Genomic DNA, 24,905 nt, shown 5'->3' on the forward strand with positions numbered 1-24,905 from the left:
CCAGCTGCTGTTGTAAGTGCTGGGGATCAGGTGGAGAATAAAGCAAGGACAAAACATCCTCATGCATATCCTAGCATATTTATTGCAGATATTTAATGTTCTGTTCAAGTCTTTAAGTAAAGCATTTCCTTACTTTTTGAGTTACTTCTTATTAATATAATTAAATAACTTGGTTGCTAAATGTCTCTTTACCCCTCTAGGATTTGAGTTTCAGGAAGGTAAGGACTTGAGCATAGGAAGTGCTCCTTAAATATTTGTGAAATGAAGGAATGGTGTGCTTTTCACATGGAACAGTGTGGTGGAATAGACATTAAACGTGCTACATTGGTTGTGTAATGATGTTAGTGTAAGTGACCAAAATGATGAATTTGAGATAATTATACTAACTGAAGTCCACAGGCACAAAAATAGACACACTGTATTTAAAAGTCCTAAGTGGAAAAATTAATTTATTGTATATTAGTTATGTATCTATGTATTAAGCTGCTGAAGTAACATTTTCACAGCGTGTATTATTTGGAAATCAAGAATTGCTGATCTTTTTATGATTCAGTCTGAGATCTTGGAAAATACGAACTTAGTAGAAAAAGGCACATTTAACAATTTTAAATATTGCTTCACTTAATGTTATTTTATTTTCTAAATGCATTAGCTACCTAAATTTACGATCACTTTAAAAACTAAAACCTTAATTTATATATGAGATCCTTTCTAAGCCAGTATTTGAATATGATATCAAATTGTATAAAAGTTTGACTAATCTGATAGAATATATATAACGTGTGGCTTGTGTTAGAAATTGTGGCATTTAACTTGTATGTCTATAATCTCTTCAAGGCTGCAAAACGAGGGATTCTTTCATCTGGTCGGGGTAGAGGAATTCACTCAAGAGGTCGAGGTGCAGCTCATGGCCGAGGCAGGGGTCGAGGTCGAGGTCGAAGTGTGCCTGGTCATGCTGTGGTGGATCATCGTCCAAGGGCATTGGAAATTTCTGCATTTACAGAGAGTGATAGAGAAGATCTTCTTCCTCATTTTGCGGTACTTTCTTACTGTCCACCAGAACAAGTACTGATAGTCATTGTTGGGAATAATGAATATTAAAGGGGAAATTATGAAAATGATGAGTAATTGAATCCCATTAATCTGACCAAAGGGTTTGATTAATCTATAAAAATCTTTTGTTCTTATTTAAAAAGCAGATACTTTTGTTTGTTATCTGGAAGAAACATTACTATTCTTAACACTTAGTAGGCCTTCAGATATTGTGAAATGAATGATTTAAATTTTGCCATTGCAGAGGGAGATGTTCAGTAGGATAGTGTCATTTGATACTTTTAAGGGAAAATTTAACATACAAGCCATCCAGAGCTCTTTAAATTAAGATGGAATTTTATTTGTTAATACTGTATTCTTGATTTAGCTGACCTTAGAAATGAAGCAGGATGAAATTTTGATACATGATGTTGAAGTTGCCTTAGTGCTAGGGTATAGAGTCTGACCTATGAGAAAGGAGAATGAGATTCTAGTCCTGGCTAACCCATTATTTAACTTGCACTTCCTGGGATTCATTTGGCTCATGTGCAGAATGGAAATTATATTTGCTTAAAGGCCTTTACAACTTAAATGTTGTGATTCTTAGTGGTATTCCAAAGGTTAGTTGCTAAGCATCAGTCATGCCTTCAGGGATATAGTAATTGCTCTGGAGATAATGAAGGAAATACCAGTTCTTTACCTTCAAGGATTTTATATGTATTATTTTAACACAGACCAGTTAACGTAAACTACAAACATAATTTATGGCATGATCAAGTTAAATTCATTAAAAACTAAGTAGTAACTTAGAGAAGTATCTTTTACACAGGCATATGATAGAAAAAGCATAGTAGAAAATTTCATAAGGGAGTAACTGGAGCTTAGATCTTGACGGATCAATAAGCTTACAGATAGGTACACAAATGATTAAGTCTTTTGGAAATTCAGATTTACATGTTTGATAGTCACATTCGAAGCTGTTAACAGGAGTTACAAAGGTGAAACTATACTTTGTTGGGACAGAGAGAGTTACTGAAAAAAATGGTATATGTTTAAGAAATAAATGATTAATATTTAAGGAAGAGGAATCTGGAAAGTCCTATGCTTGATTGCTTCAAAGGGAGAAAGAAAGGAAGCAGAGAACTAAAAAGGATCTTGGAAATAATCTAGCCCAATTCTTTCCTGCTATCCCCCTCATTCCCCCCCTTTCACAAAGATAAGGAGATCCAGATAATGTTTCGCATACAGTTATTCAGCTAATCAGGAAATTAGCAAAGAATACATAATCTAAAATAATCTAAATAAACAAGGTGAGTTAGTTATGAATTTATTTTAGTGAGACTAGGATGGTTTTGGTTTTATAAATATTCAGAGCCTCTAAATGGGGATTCTTACATGCATTTGGAGATTTGAACTCCATTCAAAATTAGTAGTGGTGATGCACATTTAAAAATGAGCAGTCTTTAAGAATGCAGGTTTAAAGTGTAGTTCTCTGTCTCAACCTGGGATTTGAACCTGTGGCAAGTAACTGAGAAAAAAACCTACATTATCATAGGACCATTGGCTATTACAAAATGTGATTAACTAAATGCTTTCTTTAATTTATCCACTGGGACTGTTAGCAGTAGCAGTAGTAATAAAAATTATAGAGCATTTATTTTGTGGCAGGCATTATTCTGAGCACCTTATGTAATTCAATATATTATGAATTATTTCAACAACCCTCTGAGGTAGGTACCTTTATTATGCCCACTTTAGAGATGAAGATGAAGCTTGAAGAGATTATGTAACTTCTTCAAGTTCTCAAAGCTAGTAAATGACAGAACTGGGATCTGATTGATCTAAAGTCCATTATCTTCATAGAAATTTTTGATATAGAGTGTGTGTGTGTGTGTGTTTTTAATAAGACTATGGTTACAATTTTATTTTGGGTAAAAAAGGAGAAAGGTATTAGTGATGATATATAAAGGACTAGAATTTTATATGATAAAGGTTGTTTGTAGAAGAATCCTTCTACATAAAGAAAAAATAAAATCCCAACAAACCAGAAGCAAGCATCATTTAACATATTTAACTCTTTAAAATAGAGAATGGTGTACAGGAGTATGTATTAAGAGTGAAAGCAGGGTCAGTTTGAATGTTAAACTTAACTCAAAAGACCTTGACTCTCCTGGTATTTAAATTACTTTGGGAAAATTATTTAAAAAATTCTCTGAATCTTTTTTTTTTTTTTGCACCATCTTTAAATTGAGAATGACACAAAAGAAACAGATCTGAGGATTAAATATCCTGTTTTAGAAAGAATGTAGCAAGCACATTATGGGATTGGAATAATGAGTATAGAAGGAAGGGCAGTAAGGAAACCCAGTCTTTGACACTTTTTCATTGATTTAAAGCACAGTTTGAACAAGTGTAAGTGTCCCTAATTCTAAAAAGTGTAGAATTATAAACAGGACCACTCTTTATCTTGTAACATCAAGTACTAAAATGAATTATTCATCATTTTTTTTTTCTGTTAATCACCATGAATTGTTATATATTCTGGGTTACATATATTGGTATTTTAAAAACCATTAGGATTTTGGATGTTTCGAAATATTTATTTGGAGGAAATACTTCTTTTTAATTTAAAGCAATATGGTGAAATTGAAGATTGTCAGATTGATGACTCTTCACTTCATGCAGTAATTACATTCAAGACAAGAGCAGAAGCTGAAGCAGTAAGTATTAGAAATCTAATTTATTGAAAATTCAGATTTAAATGTTTTATAAATATTGCTTTTAAGTTTTAATATAAAGGAAAAAATTTTAACTTACTAAATAACTACATTTTGACAATTGAAGGTCATATGAATTGGAATTCATGGCTACAAAGAATGTCCTAAAGCAGTTTGGCAATTCTGTTTATAACATGATAGAATTAGAATATATAGTTAGTTATTACCAAGTTGAATGTTAAGTTGTATTGTCTTGAGACACCAGCATTTCTCCTTCCTTTCTCTTTCACGTGGGAGGGGGCCACCCCACTTTCCATTACCCTTTTTCTCAGCTGGCCCAGAACAAAGTCTGCTTTGCAGAATGAGTGATGAGAGAGATAAGAATCCAGATGGTGGTTCTTCTAAGCCATCTTACTAGTCTGCCACTTACTAGTCTCAATAAACTGAACTCTAAAGAAGTGTCCCTAGCTCAGTATACCCCCAACTAGGCTTCTACAAGTTTTTTGCCCAAGGTATGATATATAGCTTTAGCTTTTAGGGTACTTATAGTATAGTTGTCTTAAACTGTGTATCTTGAATTGTCTTTACAAAAAATGATCGGGTATATGTAGCCTTGTCTTTCATCTGGGTTTAAAAGATTAAAAGGAAAATGGATATGAGGTATGGGAGATTCATAGGAAATGTTTTTAGCCTTGTGTGTTCTTTCTTCAGGATTGTAGAGAGTTAGATGTACTATTTTGTCCTTGGAAAAATGCAGTAAGAGTTCCAAACAGTTAACCTCAAGTGAATGGAAGAGTGGTATGCCTTTCAAAAGTTTTAACTTGATTGTGGTCTAAATTAAAGTTTTAAAAAAAACTCTCTAAATTGATGTATCTTCTTTGTAGTGAATACTCCCTGCCAACACAATGATACCTTATGGGGGACCTAACCTGGTAGGAGTTGCACTTGGGACATTGTAACCAGTAACAGAGTGTGGGTCTGAAAAATCTCAGTTCAGCTGGGGCCCTGGAATGACTGTGGTGTAGTGGATCATTTTATACAATAAAAATGCATCTTAAGGTTTTTTAAAATCTGATTTCGGTAATCTCTTCATTTAAAGATCTTTTGTGAGACTATTATTGATGAGAGTTAAAAGTTTTTCTTATAAACTTGTATGTATTTATGTGATGTTAAAAAGTAGGCCCTTTTAAAAATACTTTAATATTTTTTTGAGAGAGAGAGAATCAGGAGTCAGATGCTTAACCAAAATTTGATCATATTTTTTCTAAAAGTACTATTGAGTATAAGTTAAGAATAAGCTTCCTTTAATTGATGGCTTTAGTGACAATTTTCAGTGTAATGTTAGGTAGCTTGAGTATGTCTATGTTCTGTTTTCTAGGCAGTAGTCATAAAACAGTGGTAGCTATCATTGTATAAATGTTTAAAAGTTTGTTAAAACTTTTCCTTGCCTATGTGGCTGAGCACTGGAAGTTTTGTTCTTAAAAGATTTATTGACCTATATACCCTATTGCTTTTTCCACCTCACACGTGTGTGTGTGTGTGTGTGTGTGTAAAATAAACAATGCAGGTTTTCCAAATGAGTAGCAATCAGTTGAAAAGACGGGATTAATGTATAAGAAAGACTTTAACACTGAATTATATGGAGGTTGAATAAGTGACAAGTTAGATATAATAAGAATTACCTTTTCAGAGTAAATACCATTTTAGTTGGAATTATTCAGTAGGCTGAAAGGACGAACTACCATTACTATGATAAACATTTGAAATAAAGTTATGGAAGTTGTTAAACCATAATCATTTCCTGAACCAAAAAATTATTAAAATTTTGTAACCTTCTGTAGTAGAAGAGAATAGAAAATTAAGGTGAAGCGGATCTTCTACAAGCAGGATATAGGCTAAAGCAATGGTTTTCAAACTTCTGGATTTCTGGAATCATTAATGTTTAGGAATTTAAAAATTGATGTTTTGACATAGAAATGTCAGTTTTTAATTTTGTCAAGGAAGAATGCGTTAAAACTACAACCAAATTTCATGTATCATCATCATCATTTTATAAAATAAAGAAAATCTTAACACCAAAAATGTAAGAAGATACAAACTCAAGGTAAGTGATAAGTCTTCCCAAGGGAAAAAAAAAAATGTCAACCTTTTTCAGCATTTATTTCCAAATATTTCATTGTTCTTACTGAACCATTGTTCTAGATGAGTGAATAAATGTCTCTGTTATTTTCTAATCAGTACATGCACAATATTTCAAAGTGAAAGTACAAAATAAGGTACTTGAGACATTCAAGTATGACTGAAAGGTCAGAAATTGTCCCCATATGGATGTGCCAAACATAATCAACCGTGTTACGGACTTTAAATTGTTTTTATTCTTTTACAGTGTAACAGTGAATATTCTTGGTGCATATTTCCTCTATGTACGTACATGAATATGACTATAAGATATATTCTTGATAACATTATTGCTGGATGACAGGATATATGCATTAAAATTTTTGATAAATAGCTCTAAAATTGCCCCCCACCTATGCCCCTATAGGTTTTACCACATTTGCTTGCCCATCAGAGATGTATGAGAGTGTCTTTTCCCCATACACTTGTCCTGTGTGTACTCTGAATAGTGGTTTGCTTATGTAAAATACATGGGCACATAAGCCAGAGTGAGATATCAGACAATTTTATTTTGTTAAAAATAGCAACTCATTTCAGTTTAAATACACTTTTATGATTGAAGTTGAACATTTTCATGTTTAAATGCTCTTTATTTCTGTTTCTGTCTACTGTTTGTGTTATTTGTGTATTATCTAGCCAAGTTGTCTATTTTGATTGTTTTTCTTTTCTGAATGAATTATGGGAACTCTTTATACACTAGAATATTAGCTCATTAGTTTTAAACATTTTTATGAAAATTCATAAGAATTTTATTTGATGTAAGAAATAAAATAGGAGTCTACTTGATTTCATTGAGTAAAGCTATTTTTCCCACAATTGAGTGAAATACCCATAGGATGTAAGGGTACTGTTACTTAGTACTGTTTTCTTCCATTGATTGGTTTTCTTTGCATGTGCCTCTTCCTCACTGTTTTAATTAAGCTAAACTTTTTAATATGTTTTAATAGTTTGTCAAGGCTGTTTGGATTCCCTCTTATTATGCCCAGCTATTACTACTCATTTTCAGAATCGTCCTAGTAGATTTTATGTCTTTATTTTTTATATAAGCTTTAGAAATTACTTACTTGGCTCTAAAAAAAAAATACATTATAGGAGAATTAACATCTTTATGATACTAAATACTCCTCTAGACTATCATTCTTTTATCCTTTTTTATCCCCTAATACCATTTAAAGGTTTACTTTATATGTATATAAATAAAATACACATATGTATTATAGATATAGGTAATATCATATGTTACAGATTATAATATAAAGTATATATAAATAACATGTATAATTTATATAGGTAAATATATTAGTAGTTTTCCCCAGTCATTTAACTTATAGTTACTTTAAATGANGTAGGAAAACTATTTGTTTTTATTAAATATATAACTGCCATTTTGCCAGCTGTGTCTTCCTCTCTCTCTGCCCCTCCCCTGCTCCTCCTCTGTCTCTCTTTCTCTCTCTTTCAAAAATAAACATTAAAAAAACAAAAAAATTAAAAAAGGGAAATGTCAAATAACAGGAGTAGTAATGTCTTCACTCATGAAATGTCGTTCATTGTCTTGTGAAATGAATGAAAATGATAAATTAATGAAAACATTTTAAATATTTTTAGTAATATATGTGATGCTGGCTTTTTAGGTTAAGGTAGCATACAGTTGATTCCTGTTTTTGAATGCTGTAGAGATTTTTGGGTTTTGATGAGAAATAGATTTTATCATAAGTTTTGTGTATTTGTAGAAATATTAAGGTTTTTGTTTTCTTCCGTCTATTTATATTGTTTCCTAAGATTGAACTAACTGTTTGCTCCTGGTATAAATCCCCACAGTACTGTATTTGTTGGATAAATCCTGAAATCTGAAGTCTGTTTTTTTTTTTTTTTACTTAAAAAAATATTGTTCCTGAAGTATAGATGACATACAGTGTTATATTAGTTCCAGGTGTACAGCATAGTGATTTGACAATTCTGTATATTATTTAGTGTTCACCACAATAAGTGTAGTCACCATCTGTCACCATATAACATTATTACAATTTTCATATTTCCTGTATTATACTGTTCATCTCTGTGACTTACTTATTTTTTAACCAGAAGTTTACCTTTTAATGCCCTTCATGTATTTCGCCATTCCCCCACCCTTTTCCAGGACTCTGGCAACCACCAGTTTGTTCTCTGAATTTAAGTGTTTGTTGTTTTTTTAGATTCTGTATGTAAGTGAAGTCATGTGATATTTTTCTTTCTCTGACTTATTTGACTTAGCATAATAGTCTCCAGATTCATCCATGATTTTGCAAATGACAAGGTTTTATTCTTGTATTTATTTTTACTTTTAATTCCGTTTTCAAAAGTAAGATTGGTTTGTAGGTTGGGAGGGATATATTATTTTTATCAGTTACCGATATTACTATTTGGCTTTATAGAAGCTACTTGAAAAGTTTCCATCTTTCTTTTGCTCTGAGTTCATTTTAATTAGCACTAGAGTTATATTTTCTCAAACATTTAATAGAATTTGTCTGTAAAATTATCAGGGTTTATTGATTTTATACCACGTAATCTTTTTTTTTTTTTAACATTTATCCATTTTAAAGAGACAGAGGAAGACAGCGTGAGTAGGGGAGGGTTAGAGAGAGGGGGACACAGAATCTGAAGCAAGCTCCAGGGTGTGAGGTGTCAACACAGAGTCCGACATGGGGTTCGAACTCACACACTGCAAGATCATGATGTGAGCTGAAGTCGGATGCTTAACTGACTGAGCCACCCAGCACCCTTAGACAATGTATCTTTTTACAACCTTATTTTTAGAAAAGATTTGTTTATATGTATTTTTTCTTTTCTGGCTTTACTTTGGTACTTTGGTAGTTTCTCATTTAGATTATCAACTATTTGCATTGAGATGAGCAGTTAATTTTATCTTCCTCTGAACTTGGTTTCCCCCCACTTTATCCTTTCTATTTGTATATTTTTAGGTTGAGTCCTACTTCCACATTTATGACCACTGCCACCTTGATCAGATAGACATCCCCTGTAATATATTTAAATGTTTTTTATTAACATTTTATAAGTAGTTATGAAGTTCATTTTTTAATGTACATTTTAATGAAATGGTTGCAGAACTCTGGAAGCACCTACCACAGTAATTTCTGAAAAGCACTGAGCTAATTGATATTATATTATTAAGCAACAGTAACACAGTATGATACTGGACTTGACTAAAAGATTCCAGAGGTCATAACACAAAATAATATCGGAATAACCAAAAATATTCTGAAAAGGATACCAAATTCATTGTGAAATAGAGAACATAGTAATGGTATGGATAGAGAATAGAACAAAACGGAGTCCAGAAAAAGACTAAGGTATATATAAAATTTATAGAGGATTACAAGAAAATGTTTATTTAAATCAGGGAGTTTAAATTTACTGAATGATCTGCAAATAGTGTTAGGAAATTGTTAGGAAAAAATAATACGTTATTATCTCTTTATTTTTGGTATCAAACAAATTCAAGATGAATAAAGTTTTTTCTTTTTTTTTAAATACATATGACTAGTAAAAAGCTAGGGGATTTCTAAAAATAATCAGTGTGGAGAGAGCTTTTTAAAGGACTGGCACAATCTGAAAGCCATAAAGGTAAACATAGATAAATTACGGAATGTGAATATTTAAGTTTCTTTATGACAAAAACAAAAGAACTACTGCTGTTTTCCCTTTTCCTTCAGTAAAAACGTGCATTATAAACAAAACTAAGATCTATTTGAGAAAAGAATATTTTGCCAAATATGACAAAATTCCATTCAAGAAATTAGTTTAAATAGGATGTAAACTGTTTCCATGTATATATATCATACGTGTGTATATACACAAACCCTTTTAGTATGTACACAGGACTTCTGTTAGTGTATTGTAGAACTTTTTCCCCAAATTATTCATGGGATAGTGGTTATCTTTTCGAGAAGGGATAATCATGGATTATAATTTTTTAATATTATGTGACCTGAGATTTTTGAATTTTTAAAATAATATAATATGGGTGCAGAACTTTTTTTTAACTTTAAGGATTTTATGTTGCAGATTACCTAAAATAAATTTGCATCTTCAAAAAGCAAGAACTCCGTTATCTCAAAAATTTATACAGCCAATAGTCAAAAGTTTCTAATGGAGAACGTTGATAAAATGTTAAGTATATCTAGCTTTGAAAACCATCCTGTAAAATGTTAAAATTAAAACTTTAAAGAGTTGTAGACTCAGCTTATAAATTTGAAGATGTGTGTGCTAAATACAGAGATTTGCAATATTAATATTAGATCATCAGAAATGTTTGTCAAGAACTTATAGAAATGTCAGTGAAATTTTTGGCCTTTTTTAACTAGATGAAAAGATGGGCATTATGAGTAGACATCTTGCATGAGACTATGCAAATATTATGTATATTGTTATGTAATAGTTACAGCTTTAAAAATTTACAAGTTGTTAAATTGAATATCATATAGAAGTTCTTAAAAATTTTTTCAGTTATATAACACTATGATGAAGCCATGGACTAAAAACTCCTCCTCAGCTGCATTTTAGTAGGCATGAAATCTTTTAAATTTATCACAGATTTTTATGTGCAGATTTGTAATTTATACCTAGACTTTAATATTATACAACTCATGATCAGTTATCATTGAACATGTAATTGTTTCTAGATTTTGCATTTTGCTATACTTTGAGGTGTACTATAAATCTTTTGTGACTGAGTTATTTCAGTATGTTAACATTGATTTATATAAGTTCATGTTACTTTAATTTGAATGCATGATTTTTAATAACCACTTAATTGTAGCATATTCATTAATTTAAATTTAACTTACATGTAGTTTTGAAAGCTTTGTAGGAAGTACTTTAGTTTCAATAGAAATATTCAGGTTTTTTTCCCTCATGGAGATAACTTATATTTTGTAACAGTGATGTGTCAAACATTGTATCTTTAAAAATAATATACTTTAACTTACTGATATAATTTAAAATAATACGATACTTTACACATGCAAAATTATTCTTATATTTGTTAGAGGTTTCCAGTTTGTAATTACTACATATGTCATTTGTAAATTAACAAGAATTAAAATGCACTACGATATGTTTAGTCTGTTGATCCTAACTTGGACTTCAGTTCAGAACCTACAGCCAGGATCTTGAAATACTTTGAGATTGTTGCCTTGAATAGCAACTATCATTGTATTGTAAACATGTAGACATAGTTCTAGTCAGATACAGGACAGTCGTAAAGTAGTTCTATTCAAGTATGAGAAAGTGTTCTTGTTTCCTGTTTAAATGTATTTTCAATCACAAGGCTGATTTTAGAAGCAAATAACCATAAAAAGTAAATTATAATAATAAGTAGTAAATGGAGAGATAACCACAAAGTAAACAGATAGCTGTCTTCACTTTTGTTTTACTAATTTAAATATTAAGTACTATAACATTTCATTGTTCTCTTCATAAATTATTAATGTTTTACATTCTAATGTTCTTAATTGTTTTAGGCTGCAGTTCATGGAGCTCGTTTCAAAGGGCAGGATCTAAAACTGGCATGGAATAAACCAATAACTAATATGTCAGCTGTTGAAACAGAAGAAGTTGAACCTGATGAAGAGGAAGTATGTTTTTTTTTTTTATTTGTCTTTGTCCTCAAATGTTTACATTATTTATGAAATGTGATTTTATGGCTGTGATTTTAACATAAAACTTTTATTCCTGAGCCATATTCCAGGCAGGGGATGTCAGATAAATGCAGACTTTAAATTTTCCAGATTAATGAGAAATNCTCTTAGAAAACAATAATTATTCATTAGATTTTTTATCCACAGGAAATCTTGTAATATTTTTAAGTTTTAGTATATATCCTACTCATTTGCTTTATTAACATTTCAGGTTTCCTTTATTTTAATTCATATCATTTTAGTTCATTAGAGTGAATGCCTACTAAATGGTAGATACTGTGATAGGCACAAAAATGAATAAGACACGGTCCCTATCCTCAAGGAGCTTATAATCTGGAAAGCGGGGTGGTGACAGACACATAAAAAATTAATTATAATGAAAAGCAGAGTGATCTGCTCAATAAAGATTTGAACAATATGCTGTGGGAACCCATGGGAAAGAGTGATTATTTCTGTTCAGAAGAATTTTAAAGGTGATGACAGTGTGGAGGTGAACCCTGAGTGATAAGAAAGCTTTCCATAACCAAGAGCTGGGACTGCGAATATAGTTAAGAGAGGCATTTTAGGTGTGGAAGAGGAATAGGTGTGGTACAGTCTATTTTTCTTGGATACAGCAATTAGTATGATGGCTGAGAGGTGTAAGCATAAAGAAAAATGAAATGGGAGAGCGCTTTGAAACCATACACTTAAAAATAAACAACTCTATTTTAATCACGAAATAAGCTGTAGGAAAAAGTTGAGGAAGTTAATAAATAAAGGTAAGGTGGGGAACTGATTCCATGTTTTACCTTTGTTAGATTCTTGTAATGGCACTTCATTTTGTTTGAAGAGCATTCAAGGCTGTTATACATATCCATAGTCAAATGCAAGAATAAAATGTGTATTTTGAAACTCATATACATGATTTGTCATTTTATATTTTAGATTATACCTTTGTCCTTCCATGAGTTTGAATTGAATGGGGAGAAAAGCAGGAGAGCTCCTGGTATTAGGTATTTTGAAAAGTTTGAAAAGCAGTCTGAGAAGCTTTTATGAAGGGAATGGGGGAAAGCAGGAATTCTATAAAAGAAATGTTTGTTACGTATAGCAGAAAAGAAATAGAAATCTTGATAGACTTTTCTACAAGTTATTGGTTGATTTAGTGTCCAGGGTTAGGGTAAGTCAGAAGATTTATTGATGTTTTCTTTCTTTCTTTTTTTTTCTTTTTCTTTTCTTTCTCTTTTTTTTTTAAACAAAAGGTAATGAGTAATGTTTTGTAGGTGTAGAAGATGGCATAATTTGATCGAGTGAGGCAGGAGAAATGGCATGTACAAAAGCTTACTTAGATATTTTTTTAGTGCCTATTTGATAGAAGCAATAGAATAGAAACTGTAGAGAAACCATTAAGTGGATAAAGGTTGCTTTTCTTTGTTTCTTGAATATTGTAGCTGTAGAAATACCGTTTGTATTCGACTCTGTTGAGAGAAATCAGTATTTAAAAGTGTCACCTTTTTTCTTTTCTTTTTTTTTGGGTAAATTCCTAAATGCATTTTAACCTAAAGTTTCAGGAAGAGTCTTTGGTGGATGACTCATTACTTCAAGATGATGATGAAGAAGAAGAGGACAATGAATCTCGTTCTTGGAGAAGATGATTTGACTGATCATTGATCTGCATATGCTAGAACTCTACCTGTGTTTCATTAGTATTATCTAATGTACTTTTACATATTTGTAAAAACAATTTTTTGGTAAAATGTGATGAAGATGGATTTCACAAATAGACAAAAGAGAAGAAAACTACCTTCTGATCCTGTATTTTGAAAGATTGATGTTTGCATTTTATTTCAGTAAACAATTGCTAAAGACATCACACTAGAAACATATGCAATGTTTTTATTACATACTTCTACTGAACATTACAGAATTCTTTGGGTTCTTTGTAATTTAATGAATAGGTCTAAAAAGTTACGACCAATACTTGTTATAACTTAGAGGATTTTGTGTTACTCCAAATAAGGAATGAATTTGCATTTAAAATCTTAATGAATGTTTTCAAAAATGAATAGATAACATAGTACTCTAACTAAAGTCTCCAAGTTATGTATTCATAATATTACATAGTAGTATGCTTAGGCTTTACTATGTATTAGCCTTTTGTTGGACTTGTGTATGTATTTTACCATATGGGTTTTAATGATAACGGTGTATGACTGCTTTGCATATGAGTCCTTATACATTCAGATGTTAAAAATAAAGTGGAATGGTCTTTTGAAAAGAAAAGAAAAGAAAAAAAAAAACAATGACAAAAAACCCACAAAGGCCAAGACAATGTTCCTTGATTTTAAAAAAGAAAAAAAAAAGAAAGAAAAGAAAAAAATGAAAATAAATAGACCATTCCAGATGGCGATCTACCCTTCCCCCCAATTATCACAAAAGGAGCTATAATCACTAACTTATTAATAATGATTACTGGTACCTTTACAAATAATGTACAATCCAATGTTAAAAAATTATACCACTTCAGTTTGGTTTGATCCTATAAATTTTCAACAGCTGTCTTAAAATTTAAAAGCAGGCTGATTAGTTTGGAACCAGACTTCAAGTAGAGCTAACATTTGGTGAATAAGAAAACATCACATTACATTTTGGATGTATGAAAGAAAACTTGACCATTTGAAGATATATGAATAAAGAAATGTACTATAGATACTACTTTAGGAAAACACTGTTTGGTAAGTGTTCCAGTCTGATATTTTAAGTGTGCATTTCCTATACTTTGTATAAAAATCTTTGACATTTACAACAGTATTGTGATTTTTAAGTGGATTTCTGTGGCAAATGAACACGATCATTGAAAGTTGATAAAACAGCAGTTTCAGGAAATAAATGCATTCTTTGTAGAATGAGGGGGTGGGAGATTACCTATTTATCTTTTAAAATACATCATTTCAGTTCCAAGTGTTTCTGCCCCTCCTGAGATTATAGTGATTATATTAAATGTCACATTAAAAAAAAAATCACTTTCTTCCCATACTGGGATCCTCACAGTCACAAACTTAATTCCAACATCATAATCTTCTGTCAGTGGGGTAACTAATGGATGCTGTTCCTCTTTTCTTTTTCCTCCCACACTTAGGGTTCAATTTGTGTATATTCTTGATGGTAATGCTATTTCATAGGAATATTTGGGCTTAAAGTTGGTACACAAGTTAATATTTAAAATGTCAAAATCAGTTTCTTTTGTGAAAATAGTGACTTTACTCAAAACTTCTTTACTTAGATCTGTGGTATATTTTTATGTAGTCTCTTGTATGTTGACTATGTGCTATTCTGATTCATTAGGTAAGTTTGTTTTCTTTTCTTTTTAGTAGTCGTGAAAGGTGCCAAATTGGCAGAGGCTCACGTTTCTTCTATTTACACCAAACAGGTATTATAAAGAAAGAAAATCTTTCAAAGGCCAGTTAAATCTCCATGCTGATTTTTGGCTTTATAATTTGATTAGTAGATTTTAGCCTGATATTTTAAATTATTGTAAAATTCCCTTAAAATGTAACCAAAATTACCTCCTACTTCTCTAAAACCATAAATAGCTTATCAGTTTCCCTAGTCTTAAATTCTCTATTAACCCAAAGTTAAAATGTTTTAAGCCATGTTGCTTTGAATGAATCAGAAAACAAGTGTTTCAGTTTGGTCCCAAAGTATGGGGATTAAATATTATACTCATTCATTAGGGTCACAACTACATTATTATTCTCATTAATAAGATTTTACTGTAAATATTGCTTAGCATTTAATTAATCTATTGGATTTTTAAAATTACTGTGTTTATAAATACTAGTACTCTGCATGTACTATCATGTGTTCCGATTTAAAATTTAAGATACCCTTTGAAGTAGCTGCTGATTCCCATTTTACAGATAAGGAAACTTAGGCTAATAGAGATGGAGTGACTTGCCCAAAGTCACAGCTAATGAGTGAAAGGACGAGATTTAAATGCAGACATTCTGATTTCAGTGCCAACTTTTTTCTTTTTTTTACTTCTACATTGTTATTCCTTCCTAATTACTGATTGAGCATGAGATTGTGTTTGCAGTAAATGTGGTAGTTCTTGCACAAAATTAGTAGACTTCCTGGTCATTAGCTAGTTCATACCTTTACCCTCCCTTCTAATACAGCACTTTGTTCATATCTCTGTTATAGTACTTATGTTGTAATATAATTTATCTGGTTTATATGTCTGTCTTCCCCACTAAATTACAAGCTCCTCTAGGAAGGGGACCATGTCTTATTCATCTTTTATCTCTAGTGATTATCACAAAGCCTGGCTCATAGTGGGCACTCAGATGTTTGGTGGATGAATTAATGAATGAATGCATATTTAAATCTCCAATAACGGAGTGACAATTACCTCCCTTGTTAATTCTTATCAATTTTTCAAGTCTCTCCTGAAGGTCTTCTCTGTTATTGAGACTGTTTTGCTAAACAGGTGATACAGTTAAGTGTTGCAACAGTGGGGTTACAAATACTGATGGAGGAATATATATGTAGTCTAAGTGGAATTTCCACAGCACTTTAGTAAGATAATAATTTAGAGTATTTCAAGTTGTCAGTTTCAGGAGTAAAACAGCTTTTGGTTTCTGTCGGTATGCAAGAATAGAAATGCCAAGAGCCACCAATCTAGTCCATCCCACTAATATTCTTTATATCCAGAGATGACCTCACATAAAGTACCAGATAAGAGTTAGGAGATTTAGCTTATGGTCCCAGCTTTGCAACTAACTCTCTGGCTTTAAACAAGTCTCAATCAGGGGTGTTTCCTTGTCTGTAAAATGAAAGGGCTTGGACTAGATGACCCGTAAGGTCCCTTGCACATTAGTCGTTTACTTGGTGGTATATTAGTATTTGGTCTAAAACAGTTTAATGTATCTGTACCAGTTCTCCCTGCCTGTTGTTGCCATTATTTCTGTCATCAATGGAAACAACTTGGGTTTGGTTATGATAATCTGTGTAACATGTCTTGGTACAGTTTTGTAGATAAGTGTTCCCAAATGCTTGCTGTTGGCTGGCACAAAATTCATTTAATCTTTAAAGTTCAGATAAACTTCCAAATTCACTTGACTTTCCCTACCTATAACTTTTCCTTTTGCTTCTAAACTCAGAGTCTAAAACACTTTCCTGTTACCATATGCTACCTAAATCTTGAAACACATTTTAAATTCTACAGTTCTCCCAACAAGTTCTTTGTTTTAGTATATAGATCTGGACTGAGTTTGAAGTGAAAAAGGATTGAGGACAATGTAGGTACTCACTTGTTACAGGAAAAAACTGAGAGAAATTATATACTATTGGTTAAAAGATTGATTAGGATTACTTCAAGGGATGGTTGAGTTGTCATTTTACATATTTCACTCAGTATTTTATGTCTACTTAAGCAGTGTTGTTTAAATGTTATTGGATAATTGTAAGATTAAAAAAATTAACTTTAGCATTTTACTGATGCCCAACCATTTAATGAAATCATGTTGCAGGTATGGGAGAGTATTCCATAGCTCTTGTTTTACTGTAATACGATCAAGTATATCAACCAGTAGTTTACTATAAAGATGAGACTTTAGTGTTTAGCTGATTACCTGTAGAGAGTATGGCTGAGCTTATATGCAGGAAATTTCCTGTGACTAGAACGGTTTATGGGGACTGTGTTTCCAATCTTACTTGGAACACTAATCATTGACTCGAAGGGTTACTTAAGAAAGCAAAACAGCTGCTTGTTTGGTATGTTGAAATATCAATGGTTACTTTAGAGTGCTATATAAACTTTATCAATCAATATATTCTTTTTTTTCTTCCCCTTACACATAATGTGAACTAGTTGTAGAAAATTAGATTTAGTCCTTCTAGAATTTGTATAAATATTTGTAAGCTTTTTTCCTTCCCTTCCCTTTTAGCCTTTTAAAACAAAAATGTCCTACAAGAAATTCTAGCTAATTAAATTAGTTCACTCTTTGGTCTTTAATCTCAGGGCTTCTCTCACTCTTCTAAAGCCCTATAAATAAACATGAAAATTCAATCTAGGATTAAACCATCAGGGGATGTTTGTAAGGCACAAAGAGAAAATTTCCTTTTCCCAGATCTCAGGAACTACCTTGTTCTTGTTAACTTCCTGAACTGGCTAGTTACTCTAAGGTATGTATACAGGCTTTTAGAGAAGAGCAGTTTTTTCTCTCTGTCTGATCATTATACATCTATCAGATGACAGCAGATTATCTTCCATATTAACTACCTAAAAGTTCTAAGAAATAAATCTTGGTGAAATGACTGCCATTCTCAGTAATTTCTAATTGAAAACATCATACTTGGTTAGTAGAAAAAGTCTTAATTTGGTAAATAACTTTCTTGCAGTTTATCAGTAATATGTACTCATTACTTAGTGTAATTGAAAGCATTTTTTGTGGGTTTTTTTGGTAGTGATTTATGATTACTTCTAATTCCTCCTCCCTATGATCTTTATTTCATCCATCCACTTATCTTCCCGTCATCCAGTTAGTCTTCCTTTGTATACCAAGCACTGTCTCATTCTGATGTGTTCCTTTTTATTTTAGTTGTTAATCATTGTACTTAGTATAGAATTTTATGTCCTATATTAATTAAAGAATGAAGTGGTTATCAAATGGAGCTTAAGGAAATTAGATCCAGCTCACAATTTGAAATCTTTGGGAAATTTTAGAAGATTGTTCTTGCTTTTATTTTTATCGACAGTATCTTGGAGTTTGTTCATAATTTCTTAAAACTACTTTGCCTACCCATACTTCTACAACAGTTTACTATCTTGTCAGTTACTGCATTTCCTGAGCAGAAATTGTAGACCACAGCCTTGCTGTAGCACCGTGATCTTTGTGGCTTAATGTTTTAAGGAAGCATGATGCAGAGAGTTTTGTTAAAATTATTTAACCCAAAGCTGATTCTTTGTGGAATTTGTCTCAACTTTGATTTTGATTCCTTTCCCAAATAGATTTTTTTTAATGTTTAGAAAACTTGGCGATCAATTTATGGTGTGATTCAGTTTTTAGATTTACTTACTATTTTCAAAGTTTTTTTTAATAGTCTTCTCTTTTTCCAGCAGAGCGAGATCATCATTGCCTGAATTTAGCTTTGTGACTACAACAGCAAGACCTGTTCCTGTCTGGAGACGACTGTTATAATATCATCCTATCATTTTATGTTTGCTCTTTATCAATTTGAATAGATGTTTACATGTACGATAATTCGCATTTTGTCTTTTTGCAGTTCTCTAATTGGTACATCTGAGTCCAGAAGTATGTCTGAGTGTGTGCTTTGTCTGACCTTATTCTTAAACGTCTTCTCCCCTTACTTTATATCCATTTATTTTTTAAACACTAAGAAGGAAAAAGACCTCTTGGTTTCCTAATATGAGATAAGTTCAGTCTCAGCCAAGTTGAAAATTGTGTCTAGGAAATCTATAAAGCCATGATATTGTGTTCATTAGCATGAACAGTTTAGAATGAAGAAAATGATTAAAAAGTTAAGCATGGGTTTGGTTTTAATATCTCTGGGTTTTAGGATACATTTCTGGGATTAGAGTCACTTAAATAGTTTTGAACAGATGCGAAAATACTTTTTTATACACTATAATAACTTGCCTATTTCTTCTAAATATACTTACTGAAGTTGTTGCCAAGGCCACTTACCCAAGTAATATTTTTAAAAAATTTCTTAGCTCTTCAAAACCAACAAAGAGAATAATTTTCTTTCCTTTCAAGTAATACAGGATGATCTGTGGATTATAAATATTGAGAAATATCTATTAAATGTCTGATTTACACAGTTTTTCCATATTTTCATCTCTTGCAATCAAGACATCAGAGACAATCTTAAAAGCAAGGGGAAATTGTGTTGTATGTTTAACATTGTTAAAGATTATAGTTTTCCTGTCTTAAAAGATGTATGTCCATATTTATTTATAAGCAGTGTGGCTCAGAATTATTTATAAAGAGTATGATTAAATCTTATCCTAAATATTCACCCAAAATACCTTTTTTGTAATGGGCACCATATAAAGAAGTTTTCAGAAAATTAATTTATGAATATTTCTTCACAGATTCTCATGAGGCATTTGAGAAGTTTGGAAGTTGTACTTAGTAGCAACTCTTTATTAGAAAAGTCAAAATTACACTTGATTTCTATTTGCCCTTGGTTTTTTTTTTTTTTTTAGTTTCATTCAGCTGTGCTCATATTTTCATATTTTTTGTGCCAAGTTGACTATTCTGCAAACACTTCTTTTTGAGTATGCAGTGCATTTGTCTTCATGAAAAATAAAAAGAATGAACATATCAGTCATAATGTAAATGATCTGTTTTGATCCACATTAGTTGACAACAGCTTCCTGAATATTAGGCTTGGTTTAAGGAAAGAGTACATATTTCAGAAAGTCTTCTAATATAATTATGACTTGATAGTCTGCAGGGCATTTTTAAAATTAGACTTTTGTTTTAGTTCACATTTGCAAACTAACATATGGCCACAAGGAGTTCAGAGACATTTTCCCAGATTAGTTCAGTATTTTTTTTTCCTTTTTAAGAAAGAAGATTCTTTTTCCCTGTGCTAGTGATTTGCTTGCTAGGTTAGAAGCCCAAAGTACGTAGTCTAAAGAGACCATGCTTGTTAACAGTTTCAGTTGGTTCTTGGATGTGGACCACATACCAGCCCCCTCAACTTTACTTTGCCATCTTTCTTTTTTCTTTCCCTTGCTTTTAAATTAAAAACAAAATAAAGCAGAACAAAATTAAATATGCCATTGGGAATCAGAAGTCGAGATGATTTGATTCTCATTAAGATCATTGTGTTTTTTGAAAATTTCTGTGCGAGCCAATAGGTTGGTTACACATTTAAATTCCTCTATGTTGATTAATTAAAGATGAGGATTTTCATTATTTCATTTTCCTAAATAGGATTCTCATGGAGCTGTGTGTAGATAACTGTACAGAATCACTTTTGTCTAATTGATTGAAGCAGTTTACCTCTGCATGATTGCATTATGGAAGCCTTTTATATATCTTTATATTTTTCAATATTCTTAGATTTTACACTATTAGTGGCTCTAGTCATGCTATATTTGTTTTTTTTAAATAGAGTTTATAAATATTTATGCTCAAAATACAGATCAACTGAATATTTTTGATCTTGTTTACAAGATAATACTTTAAAGTGATGCAGCCCCTCAAGTGTCTTAGGAAAAAGTTATTGGTGCTACAAAACCTTTCAATATCATTTTTGAACCTGTTATTTAGACTTGGCTAGGCTTTAATGTATGATCACTTGTGACTTATTCAAATCTAGCAGCATAATTATAAAAGTGGTCTGTGGTAAGTCAGGTAAAGAGCCCAGCCCATTAGAAAAACCCTGTAATTTAAAGATACGATACAGAATGACAGTATACTCATTTGTGCCCAGCTTCCAAAAAAGGAAATAGTCTTTTCAGTTTGTAATTAGCTCTTTTGATAAGAGAATTTAATCTGGCTAGAATAAAAACAATGATACATTCAGCATGGCTCAGTTTTCCCGTATTTCACATGGAAAACTTTTCTAGTCCTAAACATGGTGTAATCCTGCTCTGCTTCAAATTCCTATCTGTCTTTTGCTGAACAGGAGGCAGGGTAGTTATAATTCTTAAATATTTATAGAACATTTGATGAGTTGAAAAGAGATGTATTATTTACATTGAACAAGTTTTGCGTTGGTTGTGTAGATTGTTTTCCACATCTATAAGACTCATTCCAGCACCTTAGTGAATGTTCTACAGATACAATTTTTAAGTATCAGCAAAGCATTCATAGATGCTTACTTTTGATTCTCAGAATCCTGAACCTGTTTTGGGTGTGTTATTACTTCAGAACATGTTATCTGGCACAAGATTTCCTTTAATAAGTGGTTTAGTTGTACTCAATTTCTGTGGATTGTTGAACCTAAAAACACCAAAGGAGTCTTTTCTTGTCTGGAGACTGGATTGTTCCAGTTTTTAATACCTGTGCCCATAAGTATCCCATTTCACGAATGTGTGTTGGCATGGGGAAAAAATTCCCTGCTCTTTGAGTGGAGCGAAAGTAATTGGTTAAGCTGTAGCAGCTTTTTTGTTTGTTTGTTTATTTTTCAAAATGATAATAAAACTTGAACTGATAAAGGTAAAACTTGAACTAGAAAACTACTCTTGTATGCTTAGAATGTTTATAGTGTTATGTGTTTATGTGGGGTTGTCAACATTTTTATTATTTATAGTTGAATTATGTTGTTTTGTTTGTTAAATATCCATAATGTTTATTATTTTTATATTTTGAAAATTTTTTAAATAAAATAGTCTTACTAAAAACAGTTGTTAACTTTTTAAAATTGTCCTGCATCTTGTATCAGTTATATGAAGTGGAAAGAAAAATTTGCAGCCCTCAGGCACTGTACAGTTGAGAATTCTGAAAATGTTTATATATCTATACAGATGACTCCAGGTTGCCTCTTCCCCTCTCTACCCTCCATACCCACTTTAAATTGTTCTAAGTCACCTTTGTTACCAGTGTGTTGTTGGCCTGATGACTTCTTTTCTTACACATACACACATCCTTCATACCCTTTTCCCCAATTCTTGCCTCTTTTCCGCTAGAATTTCTCTCTTTACTCTCTTTGGAGGGCAAAATGCTTGTCCTTATCATGGGTCATATACTATTGTGATGTCAAAGATAGACTGCCACATATTCTGAAGTGAAACTAGATGCAGAGTGCTTATGTGGTCAGCCTCCAAAGCCATTGAAACTTAATCGGAACTTTCCTCCATAACTTTCAGTTTTCATCTCAACGTTTTTTCTCCTGATCTGATTTGACCTGCTTTTCCAGTATTCAGCATGTTCATTTCATATTTAATTTCATTGAATGATAAATATTGCCATATTCTTTTGTTTTCATTGCAGATATGCCTTCTATCATCTATAACATGGGTTAAATAAGTTTGGTAATAACCTGTCTTCCACTTGTAATACTGCTTCTACAAGAAAATACATTATCATCTTAAAGTGCATAAGTCTTGATAAAAATCGAGTTAAAGAAATCCAGTAGAGGAATAGTAGAGGACTTTGGTTAATAAATAATGATGTACTTACTTAAATTGTTCCTAAAACATACTAAATATAATATATACATATCCGGCCCTTGTGGAATATTTGCAGATTGAGTGTGTTGTTAGCCGTCACTTAACCTGAAAAAATATTTCTGCATGAAATATGAATTTGGTCTTAATTTTTTTAAAGTCACATGTAGTATCTGTTATTGTAGAAAAGCTAGAAATTAAAAAGGATGATAGAAAGCCTGTATTTTATAAGTGGTCACAGAACATTTAAAAATGGGGTTATATAATGTATGCTGTATTGTAGTCTTTTCATTTATGATAATAGGTTTATACCATTTTTACAGCCCCTCTGTAGATAAATCCTAATGTATCAAGTCAATCCTCATTTTAGGCAGGTAGGGCCGGCCTTTCCATTTTTTTATTTTAATATAAATGATGCTGTATCCTTGAACATCTTTGATTATTCCTTCAAGATGAATTCTCAGAACTTCTGGGCCCAAGTATACTTGTTAAAATTCGTGATACCTTTTTCAGTTTGATCATTTACAAAGGAGATAATGTATAAACACCTAGATACTTAAATATTTTTGCTTTGAAGAACACTGTAAGTTCAGTTTTTTGCACATGTTAAAATTTATTGAATTCATTTTTTTAATTCAAATTCAAATTTATAGAATTTTAACAGGAACAAAATTATTCCTGATATAGTAGTTCAGCTCGGATGCTTTAGTTGGCACTATTACTAGTATTTTCCACAACATATCATTGCCAAGATTTTGTACCATAGCAATTTTTTTCCTTGGAACTACAGATTTTTATAATTTTGTTACGGCATTTTATAAATTTTCAAGAACTTTTATAGTCTTGTAACCAGTCTGTTTTGAAAGGTGGGATGATAATCTTTACCTTTACTAAATAAGATTTTTTAAAATGGCAGAATCAGGACTTGAATTTCCATTTCTCAATACCGCATCCACTAGAAGAATACCCAAAAACCATATAATTTATAGCAACAACAAACTCCCCATATTTTTTTTATCTCAACTCTCCAAACTGCTTTTTCCAGAAAAACATAATTTTCCCCATGAAATTCATGAACATTTATTTCTGAAACATAAAGCATGAAATAGGCTGAAAGAAAATTTTATAAAAATGGGAAGAAGAGGTCCATATGTATTTTTCTTCTATGTCCTAAGCAAAACAAAACAAAACAAAAAAACGCTTTTTGAGAAGATAGTCCATTTTCTTGGGAAGAATAAAATTCCTTGCAAACCATGAACATTTTCCTGAGCAGTTCATGTAATGATGTTTTATCTAATACTTAATATGCTATAGCGTATGACATTAATTCTAACATTTGAGGGTTTGCAGTGTTGTGGCAGAGGTTGCCAGTTTGCCAGTGTTTGATCCATTTTTTAAGCCTAAAAACTGTTATTGAAGTATGCAAGAATGCACATTTTATTCAGTACTAAAGAGGATCATGATTCTGATGATCTAAATTACAGTATGCAGTGTATTTTGAGGACTTTGAATTTAGGACATGGAGTTAAGACTTCTGACATCAAGGAGGGTAGAGTGCAAGTTACAAAATAAACTCTTAAAGTCTTCCACATTTTTGAAACATTTTTCATGTTGAAATGTTATTCTAAAGATCTCATTTAAATAAAAAATGTTAGGGACATGACCATCTTTTTTTTTTTTTTAAGTATTGTCTATGAGTTAAGACTTAATGGTTATCACTTTTTCTTTTTCTTTTTTTTTTTTTTCAGAAGTTGGTGTTAGGAATAAATAGAAATTGTAGAGGCTGAGATTTTGGAGTAGAAATGGTTAGCAGCCAAATTGGTACTAAATTTAATGCAGTACTATTTTTATGTGATGAGGTGATCCATCAATTTCACATTTTATCTTTTTTTTATCAAGTTAATATTCAGAGTTAACAGAAATTAAAGAAATGATAGAAAAGAAGATCTCTGGCACTTAGCAATTGTCCTGTCTGAATGAGGTAAGCATTTAAACACCAAACAGGTAACTCTTAACAAAAATATTTTTTGAGTACTGTTTAGCTATGACAACCCTCACATATGTCATATTTGTAGTACTAAATGAATGAAAACTACATATATTAAAAATGAAATAGAATTCTAACCAACCATTCTTTGATTAACCTAGAGTAGGTTT

The 24,905-nt window shown here is 31.5% G+C and overlaps 1 protein-coding gene across 6 annotated transcripts in view; it reads left to right on the plus strand.

The window, feature by feature from the left end:
- The window catches only part of RBM26 (RNA binding motif protein 26), an 82,217-nt gene extending 60,295 nt beyond the window's left edge, over positions 1–21,922 (plus strand). For 4 of the 6 annotated variants that reach the window (XM_077750052.1, XM_077750057.1, XM_077750053.1 and 1 more), the window contains 4 exons: positions 838–1,038; positions 3,666–3,752; positions 11,447–11,560; positions 13,165–14,125. In XM_077750052.1, the coding sequence (XP_077606178.1) occupies positions 838–1,038; positions 3,666–3,752; positions 11,447–11,560; positions 13,165–13,254 (492 nt within the window). In that variant the 3' untranslated portion in view covers positions 13,255–14,125. Of the gene's footprint in view, positions 1–837; positions 1,039–3,665; positions 3,753–11,446; positions 11,561–13,164; positions 14,126–18,719 lie in introns of those variants that run through there. The other 2 variants (XM_077750055.1, XM_077750056.1) reach the window with 2 other exon arrangements.
- Positions 21,923–24,905: the final 2,983 nt, after the last annotated feature.

The sequence above is a fragment of the Crocuta crocuta genome, unplaced genomic scaffold (assembly GCF_008692635.1).
Source record: "Crocuta crocuta isolate KB4526 unplaced genomic scaffold, BGI_CrCroc_1.0 scaffold189, whole genome shotgun sequence".
NCBI lineage: Eukaryota > Metazoa > Chordata > Mammalia > Carnivora > Hyaenidae > Crocuta > Crocuta crocuta.